Here is a 16397-nt window from a genome sequence, read left to right as displayed (position 1 = left end):
GCGTCGTCCCCACATGCTCCCACTTCTTTCCTCCCTTTCCTCCCTGGTGTTGTACCTGCGGCGGCTGCAGCACTCTGCCTTTATTTCTCTCTCCCGCTCACCTGAGTCGGCCGAGGCATGGCGTCTCCTCTGTCACTCCAGCCTGGCCCTTCTCATCCTTTACAATCGCCGCCGTGAATGTGAAGTCTCCAAACTGACAATCTCAGAGTACCAGGCCCGAGTCGCATCCCAGTGCCCCATCCCTGTGCAACCTGGTGCCCTGTTAACTCTAACCCCACTGGAGGCTGCACTCTCACCCTTCGAGCGGCTGGTCCTCCCTCATCTCCCTCGTGTCGGGGTCCAAGGGAAGCGTGGCCGCGTACAGCCGCTCATCCTCCCCCCACACTCAGAAGCCTGTCTGGAGATGCTTTTGCAGACTCGTGCCGGTGTGGGAATCGATCCACAGAACCCCTATGTGTTTGCCAGGCCGTATCATTCGCCAGCTACTCCCCTGCGAGGAACAGACTTACTACGTAGTTTGGCTCGGTCCAGTGGTTCGCAGCACCCCCGGGCACTGACGCAGACACGCGTTCGCAGACAGGTGGCGATACTTACGCAGCTGCTGTTGTTAAGTGAGGGTGAGGAGGAAGGACGGCACGGGGCTGCCATTCAGCGATTGGAAAGCTTCTTGCAGAAGGAGTATCACGTGACTCAAAGCTGCGCAACCATCGGCCAGGACCCTGGGCTGATGGGTCTGATCGGTCGTGTGGTACTATGTGGAGAGAGAGATGGCGTCTTGTTCCGAGGAATGAGTTTACATCACATATGTCTGGAGTTAGATGGTGAGTGAGTTGTTGTGTCAAGCACAAGGCAGGTGTAAATAAAGAGTATTGGACTCATTAGTCATACTTGCCCTTCCCTTTCAGTGTTGTCAGGAAACTCTGCCGACTCGCTGTCAGAGGACTCAGATGTTGAGCAGAGTAAAGTGAAACCAGAAGCAGCATCTCCTGCAACCACCATTGTGATGAAAAAAAACACAAGCAACAGCAAATCTCCCCGGCCCAAGAAGATGAACAGCAGCTCCCTGCTCTCAGCGGGACGCAAAAAGGCCTCAGGACAGCCCAAACCTGGTGAGTCTGATTGTATGACTGTCATACAGTGTAAAAATATGCCTTTGTACTCCTCAGTTCCAGGAATTGAGGACAACACTGCTAATTGTAACATAATCTGTGTTTACATGCACAAAGCATGGACCAGTTAAACCAGGGTTAATTTTTTTTGAGGGCTGATAAGTGCAACCTATGTTAAACCAAGATAGCTAAAAATAGGAAAGAACATACATTTGAATTAATAAGATTTATTGACTGTTCTCTTGTGTCTTCCTTTTATAATGAGAAAAGTTCTGTAATGAGAAGGATAGTAAACATTGCTGTTCTGTAGCCATGGTGAACAATCTGTTAGAGTAGGACAGACTCTTAACTTTTTCTGACATTAAAATGAGTTTTGTCCTCATCAGTTAATCTAATAGAAAATGCATTTGTTGTATTTTCCTGCTAATGTGGTAACAAAATAGGTATTTGTCAGTCTTAAAGGTATCATTTTCATTGACCACATTTATATGCACTTCATTTTCAATTAAAGTATATTGTTGTCAAGCTTTCATTCAGAAAAGAGGTTTACATACTCTAAAGCTATTGGAATTACAGGTTTTTATTCTTTGTCATGCTTTATGCTGTATTTGAGTGATTCTGAACTCGGATCATTTTAATTAATGCCTCTGACAGCAGCACACAAGCGTAGAAAAAATGTAAACCATAAGACTCTTATGTTGCCTGTCTTTATATTGTCCTTCAAAAAAAAGTATTAGAAATTTGCCCCGTTTATTTATTTTTTTGTTTGTTTTTGTTTAAGTATCACTGTCTGGTTTGGGCATGTGAATATTCAGAATAAACTGTTTATTTGACCAAAAATTCCAGTTAACGTAAGCATGTTGGAGCAAAAATGTATTCAGATTTCTTGTAACCAGAATATTGGCATACCTGGTTCTGTTAATGGTTTTGCAATATAAACATCTACATATCATTTATGTGATCATTGTATGCAGTCTAAAACTTGTAAGGGTACCTCAAGATGACTTAAAATAAAAAAATTACAAATTTGGCTCAGTGGTAGAGCATTGCATTAGCAGCGCAAACGTCATGGGTTAAATTCCCAGGGAACACACATACTGATAAAACGTGTATAGCCTGAATGCACTGTAAGTCGCTTTGGATAAAAGTGTCTGCTAAATGCATAAATTTAATTTTAATTTAATTTAAAATAATCTAGCTCAAATCTAAATTTAAATGCTTAAAAGCGTCTGCTAAATGCATAAATTTAATTTTAATTTAATTTAAAATAATCTAGCTCAAATCTAAATTTAAATGCTTAAAAAAAAAACAGTATAATAAAATGTAAACAAGAGCATTGTGATGGTTGTGTTTATTGTCTGCCAGAGCTACAAGCCTGAGTCCTTCAGCACTAGGGATGTAACGGTATGAAAATTTCTTATCACGATTATAGTGACCAAAATGATCATGCTTTTCAGTATTATCACGGTATTGTTCAAATGTGCTGGAGATGTTAAAAAAGTACCGACACATAAATCACTTCACCAAGTTTTATATTTAAAAATTAACAAACAACCAATAAAATGACTTATTGTTTGCATAATCACTAAAACAATAACATTACCAATGATGTTCGGATTTTAAATGACAACTTGACTGTCAACAGTTTAATAGCATGTTGAAATATCTAATGTCAATGTTCAAATAAAGCTTTGAAAAAGTTTAATAAAAGGGTAAACCTCACATTTCAGCCTTTAAATAAAGAAAAGATACAAGTCAAAATGATAATTGATTAATAAATGAATGTTGTTTTTTTATCTGCTCCATAAATAATTCTAGATGACTTATCTGAATTGTTTAAATGTGTAGAATCCACACAAGCTTGTTTTTCATCAACCAGTCAAAATTTACAGCAGGGCATGCAAATTCGGTCCGTTTTTGGCCAGACCGAAACTACACACAGGCTGAATGTAAATTATAAGTCTCTGTAAATCCACTCGCTGACACTAGGTGGCGTTTATGGAAAAGCAGAATTCGAGCCGTTTCCCGTAACCTCTGTGGACAAAGCAGTTTTGCGATTAAGAACACTTCCTTCAGGTATTACATGGAGCGATGATGAAAACAAAATGCCATCGATTCTTTTCTGAAGACAGTCAGAACCTTCAGAGGTACATTCATATAATTAATTCATTCATACATTCATTTGTATAATTTCCAAATGATAACACGTGAGACTGTTACTTAAAACTGTGCTTTATGCTGGACGGTATTTATTTATCGCGAGTTGTACAAATCGCAGTAATCTAATACGGTTTTAATGATAACTAAAAGATGAAACGGTAATACTAACCGTGGGGAATTTTATCATGATTTATCATCAAACCGGTAATCGTTACATCCCTATTCAGCACAGTGCTAACTCATTGACGCCTGGGGGAGCGGGAAAGCCTGAGTGCAGTGTTTACACAGGAATAATGATTAACATATGTTCTCCTCTCTGTCTCAGGTAAACGTGGTGTGCTGAAGCGGCCTTGGTCTGAGGCAGAGCGGGCAGCTGTTGAGACCCACCTGGTGCAAAACATCATAGAGCTGCGAGTGCCGGCTAAAGCGGAATGTGAGCGCTGCCTGGAGCTCTGCCCCCTGCTGGTCACCAACCACCGGGACTGGAGGGCTGTGAAATTCTACTGCCACAACCGTATACAGCTGCTCAAGAAAACCCAGCAGAGACAGGGTCCACCCGCCCTGTCCGTCTGCTGAGGCTGTGATTTAGCACGCTGCTCGGAAGGGTCAGATGTGTAAGGGAGGGGATGTGAGGGAAAATATTGACATGGTACAGTCACAGTAAACGCAGTACAAATGCTTTAATTAATATGATGTTGTGTGTGATTTGTGTCCGGTGTGTAAAACGGAAAATGGTACCAGTCTGGGAAGCAGACGGAAATGCACACTTGTTGCAATTTTTCTGTCTGCAGATGACCAGTAAGTTTTTGTGTTGCTGGCTTAAATGTAGATGACCATTTTTGGCCAGCTGTAAGTCTGAATGGCTTTGCTCTCTCCCTTTGGCCATGCCTCTATCTCTCCAATGACAGAGAAACAGGCAGACTGAGCAACTTGTGCCTTGATGGGAGTCAAACTTCAGTTTCATTCACATTTGAGAACATTTTACTGTTATTTACTAATTTCATAATTTTTGATGAAATGAAGGAATATGCATAAGAAATGGGATTTAACAAAAGAAGGTCCATTTTTGCTTACCATCTTTGCTCATTAAAATGTTTTTAAACCAACCTGAATTGAAACATTTAATTTAAAGTTTCTTTGTTCCATAAAACCCACTTTTGTTCCTACCATTTTAAGCCTTATGTGATTTTAATTACATGGTTCTGTTTTCATTTACAGTATTCTTGTTGTCAAACCAGTATGACTTTCCTTGTTCAGTAGAACACTCAGTAGAAATTTGAATGATTTTTGAATGCTCTTGTCTTTTGCAATTCCAAATGCAAATAAAAATATATGGCATCAATCTAGTGCACAGATTCATATGAATGACATTTATGGCGTTTTTGATGTTTGTGCATTATTAATCGTAATTACATGAACAAAAATGACCAGAACTTTCTTGAGAATTCCTACTTTTGTGCTCCACGGAAGAAAGTCATGCAGGTTTGTAAGAACATGTGAGGGAGGATTTATTTTGGGGTTCTTTTAATTAATTTCAATCCATTGAAGTTAGCGGTTTGGCACTGTAGCTTGTTCAGCATTGAAAAATAAGCACCTATCTGTCCTGTGCGGTAGAAGTGGACATGAGTGAGCAGATGAGTTTAGTTCACTTGTTTGCATTGTATTCATCCATCAAATCCATATGGAAATTTAAACTGTGTATTGGAAACACATGATAACCACACGTAACACCTCAGTTTATACTTTTTATATATCTATCTACTTGGCTGTTTTGTTATCCTTTGTTCTTTCAAACTTTGCAATGTATATATGTACACACACATATTGTTGTTACTGTTAACAGTGGTATTGTTATAATTATTAAATCTTACTGTGGTAAGTGTTCCATTTCCACTTTATGTGCATACTGAATGTAAATATTTGCAGAAAAAAAAGAGCACGATGTTAATACACCGTAGGCAAGACAAGCTTGTTTTTGTGTTGTCTGTGCGTTTTTTAAGTTGTCTGAAATGATAATAATAAAAATGTTTTGTTTGTAATTCTAGACTTATTTGTGCTGCTTTTATAGAAAATGCAGAATAACAGCAAAAAAAAAAATCCTTACAATTCTGTCCAAAGATTTCAATCTAGCAATGTTCTGTGCTGTATTCATTTGATCTAATTTAATTTGGTATTGTTCATTACATTTTAAATGGAGCAATTTGTCTATTTTTTATAAGCGCAGTACATAATCTCTTTCCCTTATTGATCACTGTGTCATTGCACTCTGCACTGACAGCTTTGATTGGATAGTGAGTGGCACAGTTGTTTGTTTTGCTCCAGTCAAAAAGGTTTGTTTGCATTAAATGTTAGAAATCAAGCTCCTGCTGTCTCTAGTAGTTGGTCCAATATCATTTTTTTTTTTGTTTTTTTTGTGATTCTGCAATTTTCTGAAATGTAGATATGTAACGACAACAATGTATTTGATATTCCTCCGAATGTTATTGGTATGCATGCACTATGCAGTAGTAGCTTTGGATGTCTATGAATGTTAGCAGCACACAGATGAATGTTTTTGGGTATATACACTAAAAAAAACATTGGTGTAGAAACAATTTTCCATCAGAAATTGCTAGTAAATATCACAAACGATTACAAAGAAACAACAAGTAGCAATGAATTAAATGTGAACTTTTGAGGTAGAAGGTGTTAGTCTGACAGCATAAACATGGCAAATGTAAAAAAATAATAATTGAATCTGCAATTAGGGGAAGTGCCAGGATGAGATCCTGTGTGGAGATGAACAGGAACCGTTGACTCGCATGAAGGACATGGACATGCCTGTTCATTTGATTTTTAATATTCAACAGGCAAGGTTGTGTGTAGCTGTACGCAAATCAAATTTTCATAATACTGATTCTACTAATTCGGAGAAAAAATATAAACATGAATTTATGTGGTGACATTTAAAAACTTTTAACAATGTGGCACTTTTCTTTCACTTTTTGGCCTCTGAATGTAAGAATTTTGTAAGGACATTTTTATGATTATGTGTGTAAGCTTCTCTTTTCTTTGAATTAAATGTTCTGAGCTTACGCATTAAAGTATTTTCCATATGCAAACTTTAGGGCTAGGGTCTATGATTATTACAAAATTAATAATAACTAATCATTTTTAAAAAAATAACATTTGGATTTGTGCCTGTAATGTTTAAAGAGGTCATGAGACTCAAAAGTGTACTGTATAGATGTAAAGTGTCAATTATTGTTCACTAGGTACTAACTCACCCATTGACTCTGGTGTCAGATGGACTGACTGTTCTGTGGTGGACTGGACATGCTGAGAGTCACTCAGGACAATAACGGCTTTCCTTCCTGTAAAAAAGTTCAAGTCAATATATACACAACTATGACAACAAATGGAAGTTATCTTGTCAAGTTAACAACAAGGGTAACAGAGGTAGAATTGGTTTGAAAAAAGTGCAGAAAGGTATACAGTAAAAGGCAAAAATCTATATTGAATTAAAAAAAAAAAAACATACTCCCTAGTCCGAGAGACACATTGTAGGTGATGCCTCCAGAGAGGGTGAGCAGAAAGAGTGAAAAGCAGAAATGGGAGAGCAATTGAAAGTCATTTAAAAATTGAAGTAAGTAAGACAAACTATAATATGTTACAAAGAAACACCAATTACACAAATGTAAAGTGTATTAGAGCAAACATTAAAACACCAAACTACAATCAAATAATCAAAATTAAGAAGAAGAAAAAAGCAACTGCATAGAATATGATGTTTACCTGGCAGACTCCACAACCCAGACACCTCTAATGTTTTCAACTTTCTTTCAAGTTCTGCAACCCGGTTACCCAGGATCCTGTTTAAATATATGCAAACCAGCTACATTTCACTTTTTAACACTATTCAGTATGGAAGGATATTCTGGACAATTTTCAAAAGGAATTGCAAATTGTATTTTTAATTGCGTTAATTGTGACATAATCCAAACGCAATTGCAAATCTTGCATTACCGTTTGAATTTTCACTTTCGCGAACGCACAGTGGCTGCCAAATTTGAAATGAAAAAGAAAAGTCCATTTGCAACTGTATTTCCCATATCTGACGAGTTATGAGCCTGTCATATTTAAATAGCAATATTAATTACCTTGTCTGCTTTTTCACTCTCTCTGCATCACGCATGTAACCTGCCAAAACTCAAATGGAATCGCAATTCCTTTTGAAAATTGTCCAGAATATTCTTCCATAATTCTGTAAAAATAAGAATGCTATGGCTTAACTTCCATCTTGGCAGGATTATTATAATGAACAAAAACCATTAAAACAACTGTTGTTCATTTAAATAAAGCCATAATAAAATAAAATACAAAAAATAACAAACTAAAGAATGTTAAATGTTGCCTCGGTAATTAAAATTAAGCTGAAGCACTAAAATTACAAGTTAGAAATAAATAAGAACTAAAACTGAAATAATACAAATATATTAAACCTAAATAGTAACATTTAAAAAAATACATTGATAAAAATAAAAATAGTAACATATAAAAAAATTAAATGCACTGATAAAAATAAAATGCACATTTTACAACAAAATTTAAAGAAATTTAAAAATGAAAACTGAAAATATAAAAATAAATGCAAATCTAAAATATTAACCCTTTAACTGTCACTCCCGTTTTTGAACAAAGACTTGAAAGTGCACTATCCAAACTTACATTTTTATAATTCATGAATGAAAACATTTGTAATATGACTTTGATGTACCATTTCCATGGTAATGCAATGTCTGATTTTAAAATGGTTTTCAAAGAATGAATTTTGAGATTTTAAGCTTTCAATTGATATATAACAACAAAGAAAGACTTTTTGTGACAAAGGTCAGAACTTCTGTTATGATGTAGATTTTTGAGGTCCACTCTAGTCATAAAATAATCTATTACTTTTCCTACATAATTTGTAACGTGTAAAACAGTGGTAAAATATCTATTTAGGAGTCTTAGACCTTTCCAATGATATATAGCTTGTCATGATTAGATTAGGATTTATTTGCATTATAGTGAAGTAAACTTAGGTGTCCCACTGGGGGGGGACGGGTGACAGTTAATGAAAACTATAATAGCATATAAATAAACCATTCGAAAGTAACACTGTATCTTAGGTGCTTTCCAGCACAGAAAATTAGATGACAGTTGTCACGATGTAACATACTTGTTGGTTTGCCGTTGATGCTGAATGACCATGTTCTTCTCATGAATGGTCTCCAGCAGAGCAGTGGCCAGGGACTTCAGGTCACTGATGGACTGCGAAGTGACCGGGAGACTGCAGCCATTCTCCTCTGACAGCAACAGCTCTTGTACTGGAAACATATTAGCTGTAACTTTGCTTCTGAGGATTTTTCTTTCAAATAATTGTATATTAATTAAAGAAGAATACTGGTAAGGCACGGAATTGTTACTGTCTGGATTCTGTAGAAGTCTTGTGTGGTACCTTGCTTAGCAGAGAGGACTCCTGTCAGAGCACTGCTGTTGGACTTGCCATACACTTTACTGTTCTTCTTGCTTTCCAAAGCACTCTGAAATAAAACACATTGGCGAAATAAAACATCAATGAACTTATACATAACTAAAGTGAATAATTATTTTGTGTACATATACATTTGGTTGTATGTGTAATAAATACCTTGTACTTCATGACGTTTGATTTGAGGAGGGTGACCTCCTCCTGAAGCTGCATCAGCCGCTCATGCAGATATCTTAAAAAAATAAAGATATTTTGAAGACTTTAATATGATATACAGATAACCCACAAAATGTCTAGCTAAATAGCACTGTTGATAATATTTAGGCACCAACAAAACCAACTGGACATGTTAAAACGGCCATATCAATGACTGTAATGTCCCCACCAGACCAGCAGAGGTCAGTCACACATAGCAGTAATTTTGGAATCAGAATGTGATTTATGTGTACTAAAATAATAAATCTCTGCATATATGTTTATTAGTGTGTGTTTGTGTGTGTGTGTGTACTTGTTTATGCTACATTGTGTGCCCACAAGGACAGTAAACCCTGACATTTTTGACATCGTGGTCCCCACAAGGTGAAAAAATGATTACAAATAGTAAATTATGTTTATCTGAAAGTGTAACAATGCAAACAGGTTTTCTGTAAGGGGTGTAGGTTTAGGGTTAGGGGATAGAAAATATTGTTTGGTCAGTAAAAAAAATGAATAGAAGTCTATGGAAAGTCCCTACAATTCACAAAAACAAACGTGTGTGTGTGTTTACCTCCTGCTACCGCAGCAGTAGATGCTAAATGTGTAGGTGTGTAGATCCTGAACATGGCAACACTGACCTGTTCTCCATACACAGAGCATCAATATCCAGGATGCGATTCTCGTGGCTTCCCAAGATGTGGTTAATTTCCAGGTTTAGTCTGTGAGCTTTCTCCTGATAGACATTACGCTCTGCTCTCACGTCCTGTAATTCATCCGTGGCAGCCTTTAAGCTTTGTTCCAGTGCTTCATTCTGCAACACCATAGGGTTATGACACAGGACATATATTGCTTTTTTTACTCAACTAATTGTATCAGTGTTTTGTTTTTCTATGGCACCAGTGTCTACAAAAACTGTGAGATATGACACACAGTGATATTCTTGAGAACTAAAATGTGTGGAACGCCAAGAGCAATGCACCTGCTCTCGAGCTCTTTCTAACTGCTGAACAAGATCTTCTCTCTCATGGGCTGGAAAGTGACGAGTCCCCACCTCTTCATCCCCTAGACGCTGCTTTGCGATGGTCATCCTCAGCAGCTGTGGGATGGAAAGAATGCAGATATACCACAATATATGAACTGTGGTCAATGTGTTTGATTACATATTTGACCTTGCAAACATCTGCATGGGACTGAGTCATGCAAAGTAATCACCTCTGTGCAGAGTGGAACCCATACCTTGTTATCGCCCTGCACCTCCGCTAAACGTTGCTTCAGTTCTTTCATCTCCTCGCTCAGCTGTTTGTTCTGTTCTCGTGAGTCTCTCAGTAACTGAGCCATATTGACCTGTGGCAAGTTAAAAAAACAATGAATAACACCAAATGATAATCAGGGGTACTGGGTTGACTACTTCACAAACTACACATTTAGATTTCAGATCTGTAGTTTTATATATACAGTATATAACAGAGTACAGTTAAGAATATTTAAATAGGTGTTAAGCACAGACATACTTGGTTTCTTTTTTCAGGAGGCAGAGAAGGGTCGCCATCCTATTAATGAAAAAATAATCATTTAAATATACGTCATTATAACAACAATACCTCATACTTCTACATGAGTGTTTAATTCATTTAGAATAGAAATACATACTATAAGCTCTCTGTACTTTTTCTTGAGCCCTTGGTGGCGTTCACGGAGCTGGTTTGCCATCAGTTTAAACTGATCCCTTTCCTGCTGGCAGGTGTCCAGTTCTTTTGATAAGATCAGCAGTGCCTCCTTCTTACTCTCCAGCTTTCTCTTGCATACCAGGAACTAAGCAAACAAGGATACAACAGGGTTGTTAATGCTTCAATTCAACGCATTTAGTCACCACTGCCAGAAGAGGCAATGATCAAAGTGGGTTCCTGCATTGTTTTTTTTAGCAAAATCACCTAAGCTTTTTACTCAAAGGCCTCCGACTCATAAGTCTTGGTTACACTTTACTTTAAGGTGTCCTTGTTACACTGTAATTATACATTTGATTTAAGTACTGAGTAATATTATAACTACATACACTTACTATACGGTTAGGATTATTGTGTGTGTGTACTTGTTTATGCTACATTGTGTGCCCACAAGGACAGTAAACCCTGACATTTTTGACATCGTGGTCCCCACAAGGTGAAAAAATTATTACAAATAGTAAATTATGTTTATCTGAAAGTGTAACAATGCAAACAGGTTTTCTGTAAGGGGTGTAGGTTTAGGGTTAGGGGATAGAAAATATTGTTTGGTCAGTAAAAAAAATGAATAGAAGTCTATGGAAAGTCCCTACAATTCACAAAAACAAACGTGTGTGTGTGTTTACCTCCTGCTACCGCAGCAGTAGATGCTAAATGTGTAGGTGTGTAGATCCTGAACATGGCAACACTGACCTGTTCTCCATACACAGAGCATCAATATCCAGGATGCGATTCTCGTGGCTTCCCAAGATGTGGTTAATTTCCAGGTTTAGTCTGTGAGCTTTCTCCTGATAGACATTACGCTCTGCTCTCACGTCCTGTAATTCATCCGTGGCAGCCTTTAAGCTTTGTTCCAGTGCTTCATTCTGCAACACCATAGGGTTATGACACAGGACATATATTGCTTTTTTTACTCAACTAATTGTATCAGTGTTTTGTTTTTCTATGACACCAGTGTCTACAAAAACTGTGAGATATGACACACAGTGATATTCTTGAGAACTAAAATGTGTGGAACGCCAAGAGCAACGCACCTGCTCTCGAGCTCTTTCTAACTGCTGAACAAGATCTTCTCTCTCATGGGCTGGAAAGTGACGAGTCCCCACCTCTTCATCCCCTAGACGCTGCTTTGCGATGGTCATCCTCAGCAGCTGTGGGATGGAAAGAATGCAGATATACCACAATATATGAACTGTGGTCAATGTGTTTGATTACATATTTGACCTTGCAAACATCTGCATGGGACTGAGTCATGCAAAGTAATCACCTCTGTGCAGAGTGGAACCCATACCTTGTTATCGCCCTGCACCTCCGCTAAACGTTGCTTCAGTTCTTTCATCTCCTCGCTCAGCTGTTTGTTCTGTTCTCGTGAGTCTCTCAGTAACTGAGCCATATTGACCTGTGGCAAGTTAAAAAAACAATGAATAACACCAAATGATAATCAGGGGTACTGGGTTGACTACTTCACAAACTACACATTTAGATTTCAGATCTGTAGTTTTATATATACAGTATATAACAGAGTACAGTTAAGAATATTTAAATAGGTGTTAAGCACAGACATACTTGGTTTCTTTTTTCAGGAGGCAGAGAAGGGTCGCCATCCTATTAATGAAAAAATAATCATTTAAATATACGTCATTATAACAACAATACCTCATACTTCTACATGAGTGTTTAATTCATTTAGAATAGAAATACATACTATAAGCTCTCTGTACTTTTTCTTGAGCCCTTGGTGGCGTTCACGGAGCTGGTTTGCCATCAGTTTAAACTGATCCCTTTCCTGCTGGCAGGTGTCCAGTTCTTTTGATAAGATCAGCAGTGCCTCCTTCTTACTCTCCAGCTTTCTCTTGCATACCAGGAACTAAGCAAACAAGGATACAACAGGGTTGTTAATGCTTCAATTCAACGCATTTAGTCACCACTGCCAGAAGAGGCAATGATCAAAGTGGGTTCCTGCATTGTTTTTTTTAGCAAAATCACCTAAGCTTTTTACTCAAAGGCCTCCGACTCATAAGTCTTGGTTACACTTTACTTTAAGGTGTCCTTGTTACACTGTAATTATACATTTGATTTAAGTACTGAGTAATATTATAACTACATACACTTACTATACGGTTAGGATTATGGTTTGGCTTATGGTTACTTGCATGTAATTATGCATAATTAATTGTTATTATAATAGTAAGCACATGCAATATGTGTAACAAGGACACCTTAAAATAAAGTGTTACCAAAGTCTCTTCCAAATAATATTGACATTTTTCCCATGTAAGTGAAAATATTTCTATTGGCACTTTTGTTCAAATGCTTAGAAGTTTCTGCATTTGAGAACTTTTCATAGAAACCAGAAATGTCAATAAAGTACAATAATTACCCATAAATTCTTTAATTTATTAATTTTGGTTATTCCAGATGTTCTAGGAACTGTGTGTTCTGTAAGTTAATAAAACATTTTAGTTGAAGGCCAAAAATAAGAAATATGATTTCAATTTACATTAATTCTACATCTTGATTTTAGTGGCTTTAGCCTTTGCTGAAGTTAAGATTATGTATTAGGCCTACTTATTATTATTAACAGTACCTATTATTAATATTATTATTACTGAATTAAGACATCATGCAGTCACCTTGGAAGTTGGAAGTAAAGAACTAAATCCTACTTTTAAATTAATATAACCTTTGAAAAGCTAAACCAAACCTTTGACATTTCTAAATTTGCCAATGCACTTGAGAAGGGACATTAAAGTTCACAATTTATTCAAAAGATTATGTAAATACATTCTAAATCCATAGGGGCCTGTTATTGAGTTGTTATGGGTTTGAAAGTTCCCTAAATGAAAACATACAGACGACTATTTATATTTCTTTGTTATGTATTATTCCTGTATCCACCACTGTATTTTAAAATCATTATTTTTAAAATGATTTCAACGTTGCTTCAGTTCTTTCATCTCCTCGCTCAGCTGTTTGTTCTGTTCTCGTGAGTCTCTCAGTAACTGAGCCATATTGACCTGTGGCAAGTTAAAAAAACAATGAATAACACCAAATGATAATCAGGGGTACTGGGTTGACTACTTCACAAACTACACATTTAGATTTCAGATCTGTAGTTTTATATATACAGTATATAACAGAGTACAGTTAAGAATATTTAAATAGGTGTTAAGCACAGACATACTTGGTTTCTTTTTTCAGGAGGCAGAGAAGGGTCGCCATCCTATTAATGAAAAAATAATCATTTAAATATACGTCATTATAACAACAATACCTCATACTTCTACATGAGTGTTTAATTCATTTAGAATAGAAATACATACTATAAGCTCTCTGTACTTTTTCTTGAGCCCTTGGTGGCGTTCACGGAGCTGGTTTGCCATCAGTTTAAACTGATCCCTTTCCTGCTGGCAGGTGTCCAGTTCTTTTGATAAGATCAGCAGTGCCTCCTTCTTACTCTCCAGCTTTCTCTTGCATACCAGGAACTAAGCAAACAAGGATACAACAGGGTTGTTAATGCTTCAATTCAACGCATTTAGTCACCACTGCCAGAAGAGGCAATGATCAAAGTGGGTTCCTGCATTGTTTTTTTTAGCAAAATCACCTAAGCTTTTTACTCAAAGGCCTCCGACTCATAAGTCTTGGTTACACTTTACTTTAAGGTGTCCTTGTTACACTGTAATTATACATTTGATTTAAGTACTGAGTAATATTATAACTACATACACTTACTATACGGTTAGGATTATGGTTTGGCTTATGGTTACTTGCATGTAATTATGCATAATTAATTGTTATTATAATAGTAAGCACATGCAATATGTGTAACAAGGACACCTTAAAATAAAGTGTTACCAAAGTCTCTTCCAAATAATATTGACATTTTTCCCATGTAAGTGAAAATATTTCTATTGGCACTTTTGTTCAAATGCTTAGAAGTTTCTGCATTTGAGAACTTTTCATAGAAACCAGAAATGTCAATAAAGTACAATAATTACCCATAAATTCTTTAATTTATTAATTTTGGTTATTCCAGATGTTCTAGGAACTGTGTGTTCTGTAAGTTAATAAAACATTTTAGTTGAAGGCCAAAAATAAGAAATATGATTTCAATTTACATTAATTCTACATCTTGATTTTAGTGGCTTTAGCCTTTGCTGAAGTTAAGATTATGTATTAGGCCTACTTATTATTATTAACAGTACCTATTATTAATATTATTATTACTGAATTAAGACATCATGCAGTCACCTTGGAAGTTGGAAGTAAAGAACTAAATCCTACTTTTAAATTAATATAACCTTTGAAAAGCTAAACCAAACCTTTGACATTTCTAAATTTGCCAATGCACTTGAGAAGGGACATTAAAGTTCACAATTTATTCAAAAGATTATGTAAATACATTCTAAGTCCATAGGGGCCTGTTATTGAGTTGTTATGGGTTTGAAAGTTCCCTAAATGAAAACATACAGACGACTATTTATATTTCTTTGTTATGTATTATTCCTGTATCCACCACTGTATTTTAAAATCATTATTTTAAAAATGATTTCAATTCCAGGTCCAAGCTGAGTTCAGCGCTGTTCATGGACCTTGACGTAAAAGGATGAAGATTAACGTTAATCCCTCAGCTGATCATGTCGTGTCAGACCTTCTGCATTTGATTTATTATGCTGCAAGGCATTTAAAGATGTAATAACATGCATGTCACATATACTATTCGATAAGAACAAGCGGTCTCGAGAAAATGACAACACAACACGGTTACAGTAAGAGGATTTCACGTCTCTGTAAATCAGCTAAATAATCTGATCGTATTTAGAAAACCTTTACACACGTCATTTGGGTAAATTCATTGAAAACCACATGAAATGGTTAATTTGAGCATCCTCTGTAGTGCAGCGCTGATAGTATGATTCATAGAGTGCAGATGAGCGCGAGGCATCATTATGTCTGCGTTTCCTACCTCATTCACCAGACCCTGCCAATCACTTTCGCTTCTTGTGGAAGGATTCATTTTCGGTCCGAGAATATTCTTCTAAAAAAAGCTGTCAGTTACAAAAACTGTCACGTCGTAAGCATCTATTGCGACGAGGATGACACGGTTACATGTTTCAGGTTTCATCAACATCGCGTCGTACATCATTTCCGGCTGGGATGATGGCCAACCGCAGCGTGTCGCTTTTAAACAGGGACGCGAAGTGACAGTGCTACAAAAGCCAAAGAATAATAACAGGTGTTTAATAAAGCTTCTTATGTTAAGTTATACGATTATAATAAACCTGTGGTCTCGAATAAAACTATAAATTGTTGTTGCAAGTGAATTTTTGCTGCAATACTGCTTCTGTTGTTTACATTGCTGTTGAACGCACCCCCAAACTTACAACGAATTTCAAACATCACTCGATTATAATTACACAGTGTATAAGATATAATGTATTCTATTGTACTAAAGTGCGATTAACTCATTTATATTGCTATTTTAAAAAATAAACATGGTCTCAATTAGTCTGAAAATATCATACAAGGTTATTTTAAACGTCCACCATAATTTCACATAACACAGCATATACGCACGTAATGTAAATAATAGAACATGAACATAATGCACAGCAGAAAAAAAATCATACAGACAGGCCTCTAAATACATAATTTATGTGCTTACTTTAAATGGCTACATTTGTGACCTGCTTATTCCTC

The 16397-nt window shown here is 36.5% G+C and overlaps 2 protein-coding genes across 6 annotated transcripts in view; one reads left to right on the top strand and one right to left on the bottom strand.

Moving 5' to 3' along the window:
- The window catches only part of LOC107551007 (uncharacterized), a 30519-nt gene extending 25222 nt beyond the window's left edge, over positions 1-5297 (top strand). The window contains exon 9 of the mRNA XM_016232488.1: positions 3595-5297. Coding sequence (XP_016087974.1) covers positions 3595-3845 — 251 coding nt within the window. The 3' untranslated portion in view covers positions 3846-5297. The remainder of the gene's footprint in view (positions 1-3594) is intronic.
- Positions 5298-6494: 1197 nt separating this feature from the next.
- Positions 6495-15870, bottom strand: ccdc149b (coiled-coil domain containing 149b). Of its 5 annotated transcripts, XM_016232477.1 has the most exons (12): positions 15664-15870; positions 14021-14182; positions 13882-13920; positions 11989-12096; positions 11732-11848; positions 11391-11563; positions 8941-9013; positions 8749-8833; positions 8470-8617; positions 7044-7120; positions 6790-6822; positions 6495-6622 (listed from the first exon to the last, which is right to left on the bottom strand). In XM_016232477.1, the coding sequence occupies exons 1-12, from the start codon at positions 15712-15714 to the stop codon at positions 6510-6512; spliced, it is 1179 nt and encodes a 392-aa protein (XP_016087963.1). In that variant the 5' UTR covers positions 15715-15870; the 3' UTR covers positions 6495-6509. The 5 variants fall into 5 exon arrangements, with proteins under 5 accessions (XP_016087963.1, XP_016087956.1, XP_016087933.1 ...); XM_016232470.1 differs by lacking the exons at positions 11391-11563; positions 11732-11848; positions 11989-12096; ... (1 more) ...; positions 14021-14182; positions 15664-15870 and adding exons at positions 9615-9787; positions 9956-10072; positions 10213-10320; positions 10488-10526; positions 10627-10784; XM_016232447.1 differs by lacking the exons at positions 11391-11563; positions 11732-11848; positions 11989-12096; ... (1 more) ...; positions 14021-14182; positions 15664-15870 and adding exons at positions 9615-9787; positions 9956-10072; positions 10213-10320; positions 10488-10526; positions 10627-10766 and having other exon boundaries at positions 6790-6792.
- Between the last annotated feature and the right edge of the window lie 527 nt (positions 15871-16397).

This window comes from Sinocyclocheilus grahami, unplaced genomic scaffold (assembly GCF_001515645.1).
Source record: "Sinocyclocheilus grahami isolate Dianchi unplaced genomic scaffold, SAMN03320097.WGS_v1.1 scaffold17.1, whole genome shotgun sequence".
Taxonomy (NCBI): domain Eukaryota; kingdom Metazoa; phylum Chordata; class Actinopteri; order Cypriniformes; family Cyprinidae; genus Sinocyclocheilus; species Sinocyclocheilus grahami.
Note: the sequence above shows the minus strand (reverse complement) of the source record. Positions and strands in the feature narration are given on the sequence as shown.

Excerpts from the sequence above, each read along its gene's own strand:
- ccdc149b (XM_016232477.1), bottom strand. The coding sequence starts at position 15,714 with ATGAATCCTTCCACAAGAAGCGAAAGTGATTGGCAGGGTCTGGTGAAT. Across the intron at positions 14,183-15,663 it reads GGCAGGGTCTGGTGAATGAG|TTCCTGGTATGCAAGAGAAA; the intron begins GTAGGAAACGCA and ends TTGTTTGCTTAG. Across the intron at positions 6,823-7,043 it reads TGGGTTGTGGAGTCTGCCAG|GCATCACCTACAATGTGTCT; the intron begins GTAAACATCATA and ends CCCTCTCTGGAG.